Source organism: Salvelinus sp. IW2-2015, linkage group LG34, assembly GCF_002910315.2.
Source record: "Salvelinus sp. IW2-2015 linkage group LG34, ASM291031v2, whole genome shotgun sequence".
Lineage (NCBI taxonomy): Eukaryota > Metazoa > Chordata > Actinopteri > Salmoniformes > Salmonidae > Salvelinus > Salvelinus sp. IW2-2015.
Window position 1 is genome coordinate 2524449 of NC_036873.1, and position 13594 is coordinate 2538042.

A 13594-nucleotide genomic window follows, 5' to 3' on the forward strand; every position below is an offset into this window, starting at 1 on the left:
GGCATCCCTTGAGAAWGCTAGAACAAGATGTATGTCAGGTGCAGTGCAGTGTTATCAGAAGGAGACGTATACTTGGAATACGGAGGAGGAATGGAGGGGAAAAAGAGAGGCAGAGGAGGTCTGAGAGGAAGGAAGATGGTGAGCTTGAGTCGGTTAAAAATGGCGGGAAAAAGGGAGATGATTTGTTAAAGAAGAATGGAAGAAAGTGTAAGCAGAGTGATCTGAAGATAGGAGGAGAAATGTAAGAGAATGAGGGCGAAGTATCTGAGGTGGTAGGTGTGGTGAAGTTCTCAGAGTCTGTGGCTTGCACCGAGGATCAGGATAAAGATGAGTGACAGTAGGAATTAMGTTTTTGGAAAAAGTGGACCCTTGCCTTTTGGCTGATCCATTTGTGGGTTCAGGGTGGGTGAAAACAGAATTGGGTACGGTGGAATCCGTGAGGGTAACCAGACGTGGTCTTGTGATAATTGTTTGTGTTTCTGCTGGTCAGAGGGAGAAGGCGCTTGGCTTTAAATGAATTGGGGCAAGAAATGTGAATTGTTTCGCTCAAGAAAAGGGCGACATTGAAAGGAGTGATTACTGGGGAAGCAGTAAATGTAAAAGTTGACCAACTGAAGGGGAAGATTCCCGGTGTTTGTGATGCTCGTCGTTTGGTGCTACGCAGACAGGGTGGTGAGAGTGGTGAAACAAAAGCCATTCTCTGTTCTTTTGAGTTTTGATGTTGTCTTTGCCCGACAAAGTGATGTTAGGATATATAAGTTATCCTGTACGAGCTTTTGTGCCAAATACATTACGTTGTTACAGGTGTCAAGCTTATGGGCATGTGGCAGCAGTGTGTAGGAGGGAGGTTCCTAGGTGTGAGAAGTGTGCAGAAGGGCATGAGACAAAGGAATGTGTAGCATTGGGGAAAGTAGTGGTATGTGTTAATTGTAGGGATGCCCTTGGATCAAGGATCAGAAATGTCTCGTGTGAGAGACTCAGGTTGAGGTTTCCAGGGTTAGAGTAGTGCAGAAGTTGTCATATGCTGAGGCAGTGAAGAAAGTAGAGGAAGATGGGTCAAAGGGGAGTGATCCTGAGAGGAGTGGCGTGAGTAGTAGAACTGTACCAGTACAGAGGGGTAGGCCAATAATGGATATATGTTTCAGTAAGATTGGATTTTTTAGCAATGGTTATCAGCTGTACTGCAGGGATGGAACATAAGTTGCAGAAAGTGGAGGTTGTGGTGGCAGCTGCAGAGAGATATTTGTGTGTGAGACTTGACATCAGAGTTACAGGGTGTGTTGAGTGGTGATGTCCCATCCTTTCTGTTTGTTGGCATGAGGTAGGACTAATTAGATTTAAGTAGTGGAKTAGGGTGGTGTTTATTTTTTGAATTTGTGAGTTTAGTGTTAGATGGTAGGGTATTTGTAAAAACAATTTCAAGCAAAGTATAAGGGAGTTGTACTCGTCTAGTAGGTGGCAGTAATACAACATATTGGATGCCAACCGCAGATAAACCTCGTCGAAGAAGGGTAGGCCGTGCATGGCCTCACACTCCAGTACAGAAGGTGGCGTTGTATGCACATCACGGTTGCGATCCGCCAATACAAAAATAATTTATCTTCAGTGCGTAAACGGAAGTGAACGGTGACCAAGAATAATTTCCACGTTAGCATTTTTGTTGTTCTTTAAACGTTAATTATCACTCTGGAACTCAAAATATGACTAATTTAACTGTACAGCATCACGTTTACCTCAGATAGTCTTTAATTAACGTTGAAGACAGGACTTGGTTGATATACGTTATCTAGGGAACGTTWGCTAACTGCTAACATGGCTAACTGTATGGTTTTTCATACTCAAATAGCCTCCATCATGGAGGTGCTAGCGAATGCAGCTGTGGCAGACATCTGTAAACTCGTAGACGACGACTATGCAGTGTTTCGTTTGGAAATRACTCAAAGCCAGAAAGAAAACAGGGCATTGCGGAGGAAACTACAGCTATTGGAATTGAAGGTATCACGGGAGCGCGTCCTCGCCAGTCGTCCCAGTAGTGTCAAGATCCTCGACAGACACAGAGGAATGGCAAGAGGTACATTTTGCTGGAGGCTGCGGGGCCTGTCGCCCCGTTTCGCTTTGCGCATGTGTGACCTTAGGTGCGTTATTAACCACTATGGTTAACCAGCATTCGGCCTTGTTCAGTTTTTGGATAGTATGCAATAATTCCCCTGATTACTTAGCTATCATATTCTAACCAGATTATTGATTTACTGCATTTCCTACTCATCGAAAAAACTAAATGCATGGGACATAATCAATCTCTAAATAGTATATCAAGGAGGTATGTGTGTTATCTTACATCCCTGCCAATTCTAGACACTGTCCGTGTCCAAATACCCATATTCTTGTACTAAATAGTATGCAAAAAAAGATAKACTAGAGTCAGAAAAGATGAGAAGAATTCTACTAGATAAAACACCGAAATAAGTATACAGTATGCTAGAATTAGTATTTGGATACGGCCAGTGTCAATAGTAGTGATGCACTGATATGACATTTTTGGCCGATACAGATATCTCATATTTTCCTTGCCAAAATAAACAATACCAATAACCCGATATTTAAAATGTTTGCATCCTTTTAAGCATTCTAGTATAGTTAACACACATATCGACACAGCGGTCTAAGGCACTGCATCTCAGTGCAAGAGGCGTAACAACAGTCCCTGGTTCGAATCCAGGCTGTATCACATCCTGCCGTGATTGGGAGTCCCATAGGGCGGCGCACAATTGGCCCAGCGTCGTCCGGGCCATCATTGTAAATAAGAATTTGTTCTTAACTGACTTGTCTAGTTAAATAAAGGTTACACACACACACCACTGTCCAAACAGTTATTTTGTTGGCATTTACGTATGTCCCCATTACCAGTAAAACATAATCGGAACCTATTTATTTCACTTACTTGCTGTGTTGTTTCGTTGTTCATTTGTTCAGTCATTTTATTCTCAACCAGGGTTTCTATGGAATGTCGTTTCGGTCTTTGCGAGTCAAAAAAGACACAAGTCAAAAAAGACACTATGACCAATCAGGACCTGAATATGACTGCACGTCACATAATTGAACGCGTGCATTYGTTTTTTACGTAGTTATTACAYATTGATTATGTCAACGATTCATTGATAAGTATGCTATGATGCTGGTGAAGTTGTCTCACGCACCTACAATGCTGGTCATAAAAATAAACTAGCTAGCTCATGGATGCAAACAATGTTCTTCCCCAAAAACATAGCAAAATGACAATCTGTTTCAGTAGCTATAGTTAGCTAGCTAACTAAACTCAGCAAAAAAAGAAACRTCCTCTCACTGTCAACTGCGTTTATTTCCAGCAAACTTAACATGTGTAAATATTTCTATGAACATAACAAGATTCAACAACTGAGACATAAACTGAACAAGTTCCACAGACATGTGACTAACAGAAATGGAATAATGTGTCCCTGAACAAAGGGGGGGGGTCAAAATCAAAAGTAAAAGTCAGTATCTGGTGTGGCCACCAGCTGCATTAAGTACTGCAGTGAATCTCCTCCTCATGGACAGCACCAGATTTGCCAGTTCTTGCTGTGAGCTGTTACCCCACTTTTCCACCAAGGCACCTGCAAATTCCCGTACATTTCCAGGGGGAATGGCCCTAGCCCTCACCCTCCAATCCAACAGGTCCCAGACGTGCTCATTGGGATTGAGATCCGGGCTCTTCTCTGGCCATTGCAGAACACTGACATTCCTGTCTTGCAGGAAATCACGCACAGAACGAGTAGTATGGCTGGTGGCATTGTCATGCTGGAGGATCATGTCAGGAGGAGCCTGCAGGAAGGGTACCACATGAGGGAGGAGGATGTCATTGCCTGCAATGACAACAAGCTCAGTCCGATGATGCTGTGACACCGCCCCAGACCATGACGGACCCTCCACCTCCAAATCGATCCCGCTCCAGAGTACAACAGGCCTCGGTGTAATGCTCATTCCTTCGATGATAAATGCGAATCCGACCATCACCCCTGGTGAGACAAAACCGCGACTCGTCAGTGAAGAGCACTTTTTGCTAGTCCTGTCTGGTCCAGCAACGGTGGGTTTGTGCCCATACRCAACGTTGTTGCCGGTGATGTCTGGTGAGGACCTGCCTTACAACAGGCCTACAAGCCCTCAGTCCAGCCTCTCTCAGCCTATTGYGGACAGTCTGAGCACTGATGGAGGGATTGTGCGTTCCTGGTGTAACTCGGGCAGTTGTTGTTGCCATCCTGTACCTTTCCCGTAGGTGTGATGTTCGGATGTACCGATCCTGCGCAGGTGTTGTTACACGTGGCCTGCCACTGCGAGGACGATCAGCTGTCCGTCCTGTCTCCCTGTAGCGCTGTCTTAGGCGTCTCACAGTACGGACATTGCAATTTATTGCCCTGTTCACATCTACAGTCCTCATGCCTACTTGCAGCATGCCTAAGGCACGTTCACGCAGATGAGCAGGGACCCTGTCAGTAGAAAGGCCTCTTTAGTGTCCTAAGTTTTCATAACTGTGACCTTATTTGCCTACCGTTTTTAAGCTGTTAGTGTCTTAACGATCGTTCCACAGGTGCATGTTCATTAATTGTTTATGGTTCATTGAACAAGCATGGGAAACAGTGTTTAAACCCTTTACAATGAAGATCTGTGAAGTTATTTGGATTTTTACGAATTATCTTTGAAAGACAAGGTCCTGAAAAGGGATGTTTCTTTTTTTGCCAAGTTTTTATAGCTAGATATCATCATCYAAAATAACCTTAATTTATAAGACAGTTCTTATTTGATTAATGGTTTTCGGACCCATCTAGGTGAAGCTAGACACCAAAAGGATTAGCCACAATAGTGGACTGCGGTTAGCCTTCAAAATAAATGTATGGCATAATTCTTTGTATTAATTTGCATCACTGTCAATGACATACTTTTATTTTGAAGGCAAACCGCAAAGTCCAATATTGTGCCTAATCCTTATTGTGGCTAGCTTCACAACACACAAACCGGTCCAGTTGAGCATCACTAGCCAGATGAAGCTAGCTGGCTGCTTATAACGTTAGCTTTGGGCAACAGGGTTAAGTAGCTGGCTAGCTATTTATTGTCATGAACTGAAGTTCAATTTCAATAGGTGAACAACAAGTAGCAACCTAGCTAATACTCACAAGGATTCCTTAATCATTGCTAAAAATAATGAAAATGACTGCAGTTTCTACTGGTCATTGTTTTCAAGCTGGTTGTATTGGTGCTGGCTTGGTACCAAGCTAAAGCTAGCTACCCCAGAAGTTGCGGTCCAACAAATTAGGCTTTATTACCAACGCAGTATTGTAAACACATCGTTCGTGGCCGGTGTTTGCTTGTTTGCAGACTTTTTTTACAGCTTTGACAGTGCTACTGTATCTTTTTTGACCACCAAATACCCAAACGGCTTTACATAGTATACATGTTGTGAAGCTAATAGCAGTGACGCTATTACTGTGTAACTCCGGTAGGGCAACATCTGAAAAATAGCGTACTTGGTAGTGTGTACCAGTGCTCGGCCAGTCGACGAAAGCCAACATCGCCCACGACAGGGAACGGTTGATTGTCAAGGGCAATGAATTCCATTATCTTGGCTTTAATGGATTTGTTCTTTGAGTTGTCTCACTGAAATTGTATTACTCTTTCAAATGACTGCTCGACTTAGCGTCATTACGTCATGTACCTACGTTATATAGGTAAGCACGGTAGCTTTGACATCGGTTTTTAATCATCGCCGTTATACTAGACATCGGGCTGATACCGATGTTGGCATTTTTAGATAATATCGGCCGACGTTCACCGATATATCGTGCATCCCTAGTCAATAGTGTACAATATACCGTTGAGCATTGACAGTAGCTAACCTAACCATTTCTTTTCCCCCCAATCACTCTCAGGTGAAGGACATCTCACTGGAGGCCACAGGAGCTTTGTGAAGCCAGCAGGACGCAATACATGGCGAGATGACCAACCAATCACTGTTGATGAGGGGAGTGGAACCTCAACCCAGCACGTTATTGTGATAGAGGTTAGTGTTGCATATAAAATGTTACTTTGTACAGCATGTCAAATGTGGCCCGTTTTATTTCAGAAAGGCTATTCACTTCCTAACACGTACATCCTTATTTATCTGCCATAGGAGAGCTTGTGAGACTTCCCTATGACATTGTTATCCTATACAAATCATGTACCGGTAATAACCTCCTCTTCTTGTGTCAGTCTGTAGATGCAGAGGCTGTAGGGTCTGGGGTCAAGCTGGAGAGGTCTGAAGGAGAGGACCCAGGGCAAAGCAGAGACATCCAGACTGGAGCGGCTGGAGTGCTCCCTGTAGCCACGGAGGACCCCACCACCACGCCGCCCAGAACCCGACGCAGCATCACGGAGGTCTGTGGAACGCCGACCGCTGTCCTCAAGTCTGACACTGAGACCATAACTGTAGCACAAACGCTTTTACAAACAGGATCTGACCACAGATCAGATCCAGAGAGACTGGGGCTGGGGCCACTGGGCTGTCCTCCTGCTCCTGGCTCAGAGTACCYACCGGTATTTCACCAGAGCCAGAAGACTAATTCCCGTGGAAATACTGATGGTGATGCGTTAGACACTGGCGGTGATGATCTGTCTTGTTTTTACACTACAGAGATGGACCCTGGCAACATATCCTTGGGTTTAGAGACACAGACTGATCTGTCTAGAGGGGACTGGAACCAATACAGCAGTAGTGTATACTCTGAAGGATGCCAAGATAAGAAAGGGGAGGTTATAGCGGTAGATGAAGTGAGTGTGAAAGTGGAGGGCGACGCTCCTCTTACATGGAATGCAGACGAGACTCACTTAGGAGAAGGACACTCACAAGGCAGAGATTTCTTAGATTACAGGGAAAGCTTAGAGACAAATCCAAATGTCTCGAGCCTCTCCCCTTTACACACGCTCAGTGATCGTGCCCCAGTGTCCACGTCGAAGGGGCCTTCCGATTCACACGGCCGCGTCCTTTTCGATCAGGTATTGAAYTCAAAYGACAGGGCTAGAGCCCAGGCTCAGGGAAGGGGAGCAACATCAGGCAATAGTAAAGAGAAACGGTTCCTCTGCATGTTCTGTAACAAAGGCTTCAGCTGCCTCCAGAAGGTGGAGATCCACCAGAGGGTCCACACAGGKGTGAAACCCTTCAGCTGTACCCAATGCGATATGCGCTTCGCTGAGGCTGGCAGCCTGAAGAGGCACCAGAGGGTCCACACAGGGGAGAAACCCTACAGCTGTACCCAGTGTCACATGCGCTTCACCCAGGCTGGCAGCCTGAAGAGGCACCTGAAGGTCCACATGGGAGAAAGGCTGTTCGCCTGAGGTTCTCAGAGAAGAGCTACCTCAGGATACCCTAGCAGAAAAACTATTCCACTTCATAGCTTATTACGTTTAGATCAAACCCTTCATTGTAGTGAGCAGAAAAGATCCACAGATGCATTTTGAATAACGAGAGTAAAAGATTTCATTGTTGAATATTTCTGGGTAGAATATTGTATCCAGACATTGTGTGATATACACTGAGTGTACAAAACATTAAGAACACATTGCTAATATCGAGTTGCACCCCCCTTTTTGCCCTCAAAACAACCTCAATTAGTCGGACATGGACTCGAAAGCGTTCCACAGGGATGCTGGCCCATGTTGACTCCAATGCTTCCGACAGTTATCAAGTTGGCTGTATGTCCTTTAGGTGGTGGACCATTCTTGATACACACGGATAACTGTTGAGCGTGAAAAACACAGCAGTGTTGCAGTTCTTGACACAAACCGGTAAGCCTGGCACCTACTACCATACCTCCTTCAAAGGCACTTACATCTTTTGTCTTTCCCATTCACCCCTTGAATGGCACACATACACAATCCATGTCTCAATTGTCTCCAGGCTTAAACATCCTTCTTTAACCTGTCTCCTCCCCTTCATATACACTGATTGAAGTGGATTTAACAGCTGACATCAATAAGACATAGCTTTCACCTGGATTCACATGGTCAGTCTGTCATGGAATGAGCAGGTGTTCTTAATGTTTTGTACGCTCAGTGTATAAAGAACATATGCCTAAAAAGTCTGTTACATATTGTATGTGTACTGTGTAAGCTATATGATGTTCACAAATGCCTATTTCATTACATCCATTGAACTGCTTTCCCGAGACACTTTTAATGAAGAAATTAATACAATTTATCATGTTCACGCAGATTTTTAGTTGAGAAGTGTATATGTGGTTTTCATATGGTGTATTTAACACTTATGTTTAATGAACATAAAAGGATATTTTTCTAAGACGATCATTRAGACTCTTTAGTATACATCACATCTGATTTCACCCTATTCTGCATAAWCAGAACTTTATAACCAATATACACTTGCTAAATATACCCACACACTAACAAACACTTACTGTAACACGTCAAAATAGTTTTGTCATGTTTGTCTGACTTTTAACTTATCGTAACTGACTTATTTTTACCCACAACATCATATTTATGTCCATGATGAGTTTAACAACAATTAAGTAATTCTGTAACTACAGTAAAGGACTCAAACGTAGTGGGGATGGGTAAACACTCCGGGGCCTTACTTGCAAAAATTTGAAAATGGTTCAGATTTCTTTTTTTGTCACTGATCTACAGTGGAATTATGTTTTTACAAATTGATTAAAAAAGAAAAGCTAAAATGTCTTGAATCAGTAAGTATTCAAACCCTTTGTTATGGCAAGTAACAGTTCAGGAGTACACATTTGCTTAACTCACATAATAAGTTGCATGGACTCACTGTGTGCAATAATTGTGTTTAACATGATTTTTTGCATGACTACCTCAACTCTACCCCACACATACAGTTATCTGTAAGGTCCCTCAGTTGAGCAGTGAGTTTCAAACACAGATTCAACAACAAAGACCATGGAGGTTTTCCAATTCATCACAAAGAAGGGTACCTATTGGTAGATTAAATGAAAAAAGTAGACATTGAATATCCCTTTCAAAATGGTGACGTTATTATATAATTACACTTTGGATGGTGTATCAATRCACTCAGTCACTACAAAGATACAGGCGTCCTTCCTAACTCAGTTGCCGGAGTGGAAGGAAACCGCTCAGGGATTTCACAATGAGGCCAATGGTGACTTTAAACCAGTTACAGAGTGTAATGGYTGTGATAGGAGAAACCTATGCATGGTCAACAACATTGCAGTTACTCCACAATACTTACCTAATTGACCAAGTGAAAAGGAGGAATCCTGTACAGAATAAGGCACTAAAGTAATACTGCAAAAATTGTGGCAAAGCAATTCACTTTTTGTCCTGAATACAAAGTGTTATGTTTGGGGCAAATCCAATAGAAAACATCACTCTCCATATTTTCAAGCATAGTGGTGGCTGCATCATGTTATGGGTTTGCTTGTAATCGTTAAGGACTGGGGAGTTTTTCAGCATAAAAAAKAAACAATAGAGCTAAGCACAGGTAAAATCCTAGAGGAAACCTGGTTCAGTCTACTTTCCACCAGACACTGGGAGATTAATTTACCTTTCAGCTGCGCAATAACTTAAAACACAAGACCAAACTACACTGGAGTTTTTTTTCTTCTATTTAACCTATATTTAACTAGAAAAGTCAGTTAAGAACAAATTCTTATTTACAATGATGKCCTACCCCGGGCCAAACCTGGACGACGCTGGGCCATTTGTATGCCGCCCTCTTGGACTCACAATCACGGTCGGATGTGATACAGCCTGCTTACCAAGAAGACAGTGAATGTTCTTGAGTGACCGAGTTACAGATTTTCAAGCAGATTTAAGTCAAAACTATGGCAAGGCCTGAAAATGGTTGTCTAGCAATGATCAACAAACAATTTGACAGAGCTTAAAGAATAATGGGCAARTGTTGCACAATCCAGGTGTGGAAAGCTCTAAGAGACTTAACCAGAAAGACTGATCCACTTGTCATGAATGGATGCCAGGACCTACCAGAAGGAGCAAMRGTTGGTATTGTAACATGTAAATCAATATGATTGCAATGGTTTAGATCTCCAAATGTAATTCACTGTTCACTTCATGCCTGACTACCCATCCACATCGCTCCGGTAGGTTTTGTCTGTCCTGTTCAAACTTCAACATAGTATCTGTTTGTGTGTGAGATATCACCTATTCTAACTGACATTGGTAATAGAACAGTGACTATGTTTGAATGGGTTCACAGATACAATGTAGAAAAATAGTAAAAAATAAATAAAAACACTGGAATGAGTAGGTGTGTCCAAACTTCTGACTGGTACTGTATTTCATTACGCCATAAGTTATCTTCATACATTCTCGTTCCGCTACTGGAYGGAGAGCATAGATGGAGGAGAGCGTAGATTCTCGTCAGAGATCGCATTTATTTTGTGAAGTTGCAAAATATGACAATTTCATTCAGGACAGAAGAAACATTGTTTCAGTTGATAATAAAACATGTTTTGGTTACTTACTTTTTCCTTAACCTGTTTCTATAACTTTCCAGCAAGTCAAGCTATTTTACTAGCTAGCTAGATAAAAGCYAGGCTATATTGTAGCTAGTGACCTTCACCCCTAATAATTATCACAACAAACTAAGACTGGAGGCAACAGTCAATGTATAATTGGCTTGACAGCCAACGCGTTTTTTTTGTTTTTTTTTTAAATATACAACTAAAATAGTACTCACTTATAGGTATGGGTAAATGTTTACAAGTTGCTAGCTATCCCATAAACCCATCTTCGAAAACCCCATAATTTCATCTTCTATGGTTTGGTAACCTCCGATTCTTCGACGGACTCTGGCCGGACTAAAGAAGACTGCACAGGATGGAAAAATTCAAACGGAGCCTTCACTTGCATGGGGACGTTGCGATTCCACTCTGTGAATGACATCCAACGCAAGGTAATGGAGTGCTTGTGAATGAGGCATAATGCCTCGCTCACACAGGTTATTATTGTACTGTACATTTGACACAGTCTTCACAATCCACGAGGCGCATCACATCGAAAATAATCACACATTAGCAACTTCTTCGGTGGTTTATTACAAGTTGAAAAACATACAGTTTGACGCATACAGTTTGAAAAGCATACAGTTTGACGCAACCGGTGTGTACACGACTTTACACCGTGTAGCACCCACTTGAGTGATGCTACTCAAGAGCAGCCACAAAGGTCAGAATAGTTTATCACACTTCAGTTGCCACTTCTACGAGCTAACGCAGTCCTCTCTCCTCTTTTCCCCTCAAGCCAACTAACTGATTTGAATCATCAAAATGAAAAGATTATGATAAAAATATGAATAAAAAGAAAACAGGAAGTCAATTGAAACAATTGCATTACAAAAAAAACAACTAATGATGATAAATATAAAAAATGTGTACAGAAGGGATCAACCTCTGGCTGCTATTACGGCACCATGGCGACAAAAATCTCCCATGGCTGTATTAAACATTCCCACTCAATAATTGACTTACTCAGCCACACAAGTCACACACTCAAAGTTGGCTGTATTTATACTGATGTAGTCACTGTGTATATCAATGCAACAACAACCAAAACATGCTAAAGTCACTTACCTCTTAACTATTTCTCAACAGAGCTCACAACACAAGTTTATCTGGGTTATTCTGATGAAACTGGCACTTGACAAAAAATAAATAATATATATATACACTGCTCAAAATAATAAAGGGAACACTTAAACAACACAATGTAACTCCAAGTCAATCACACTTCTGTGAAATCAAACTGTCCACTTAGGAAGCAACACTGATTGACAATACATTTCACATGCTGTTGTGCAAATGGAATAGAMAAAAGGTGGAAATTATAGGCAATTAGCAAGACACCCCCAATAGCCTGACTGCCATTAGGTACCGTAGAATGAGATCCTCAGACCCTTGTGAGACCAATATGCTGGTGCGGTTGGCCCTGGTTTCCTCCTAATGCAAGACAATGCTAGACTTCATGTGGCTGGAGTGTGTCAAAGTTCCTGCAAGAGGAAGGCATTGAAATGCTATGGACCGCCCGTTCCCAGACCTGAATCCAATTGACACAATCTGGGACATCATGTTCTCGTCTCATCCACTGAATTTACCATGAAATTAGCATTCCAATAGAACGAATCAAACAACTGAAATTGCTTGCACTAGGTGGCTAGCTAGCTAATGTTAATGCTTGCAAGCTAGTACGCTGGCTAACTGTCTATAGTCTGGCTATAGTCATGTTAGCTAGAAGTAGCTAGTAGAAGTAAGTTAGTCCTCAACCTGCTAAGATGAAGCTGCCCAGCCAGAGGTACTTGATGCAGAAAGGTGACATTTCCTCCATTACATTCTGTAGCTAACTTAGTTAGATATTCTGGCTGACTAATGCTGGTGCTTATTGGCTGAGTAATAATGAACTGAAGTTACTGTAAATCGTTACATATCTGCACTTTGCATAGCTATTGCTTACAATTCACTACAACAATATCCAGTTAAACTACAGTCAATGCTAATACTGTGTGTTTGTATGGGCGGGTGTGGATTTAGAATGTGCCTGCAGGCGAAGGGCACAGTATGGCATCTGAGCAGATATCATGAACTTCATCCATAGTTTGCCTCTGAATTGGTGTCCACATCAGGCTATTTACTTTGTTACATATTTGTTAGACTGTGTCCCTTTCACAGATTTGAATGATCCCCCACTGTCACATGCTCCTCTTGTTTGTCTACAGCAATATGTCAGAGTCAAGGCCCCGGGCCACATCCGGCCGCGAGAAGGTTTTTACGGCCCTGGGATGATCTTGATTTATTATAGAGACCGTGGCCCGCAGACCGCAGCAAGCCGCAGCCGCAGAGATCTTTTACACGCACCAATACTACATTTCCCACAATGCAATGGTGACGCACCGAGCAGTAGGCTGCTTCATTTCAATATTTTATTGGCACAGGCAAAGTCGTCAGCATCACAGTAAAATTAACTTTCAGATACCCATCAAAATGGCAAAGGGAAGGTGGACACTGAGAACCGGGGGTTTCAAACAGGTGGGGAGTCGGAGTATATGTTCACGGAGGTAGCTGACAAACCTGTGTTCTTCTGTGTGGAGAAAGTGTGGCGGTACTGAAAGAGTATAATCTGAGACGACATTATGAAACAAACGACGCGGACAAAACAAGAATAGGACATGGAACAAAGTTAGAAAATATAGGCTAACTGATGGTGCCTTGAATACCGGTTTTCTTTCATTAATGTTCAGTTATGGGGATTTTTATATAAAGGAAATTTGTCTTTGTGTCTGTTGAAAATTAAAGATTACTGACAGAGCCATAAGAAAATATTGCTTTATTTATCTGATCATATTGGAATATATTTTGTTAGGTTTTCAGTAGGTTCAATTAGGTTCACTGATCATATGCGTCATTTAAAAAATTTTCAATGAACATTCGAACAGTCCGGCCTCGGCTTGTAGCTAAATTTTTTATTTGGCCCTCCGTCCATTTGACTTTGACACCCCTGGTCTACAGGATACATTAAGGGAAGTTGCTTTGTTGTA

General features: G+C 42.3%; 3 protein-coding genes across 3 annotated transcripts in view; 1 reads left to right on the forward strand and 2 right to left on the reverse strand.

Moving 5' to 3' along the window:
* Positions 1-13594, reverse strand: part of LOC111958311 (uncharacterized) — a 206519-nt gene that overhangs the window by 140423 nt on the left and 52502 nt on the right. The gene's annotated exons all lie outside the window — the stretch shown is intronic.
* The window catches only part of LOC111958395 (uncharacterized), a 131429-nt gene that overhangs the window by 108253 nt on the left and 9582 nt on the right, over positions 1-13594 (reverse strand). The gene's annotated exons all lie outside the window — the stretch shown is intronic.
* LOC112067932 (uncharacterized) lies at positions 1607-8742 on the forward strand. The gene is made up of 3 exons (XM_024134850.2): positions 1607-2071; positions 5940-6070; positions 6262-8742. The coding sequence occupies exons 1-3, from the start codon at positions 1813-1815 to the stop codon at positions 7381-7383; spliced, it is 1512 nt and encodes a 503-aa protein (XP_023990618.2). The 5' UTR covers positions 1607-1812; the 3' UTR covers positions 7384-8742.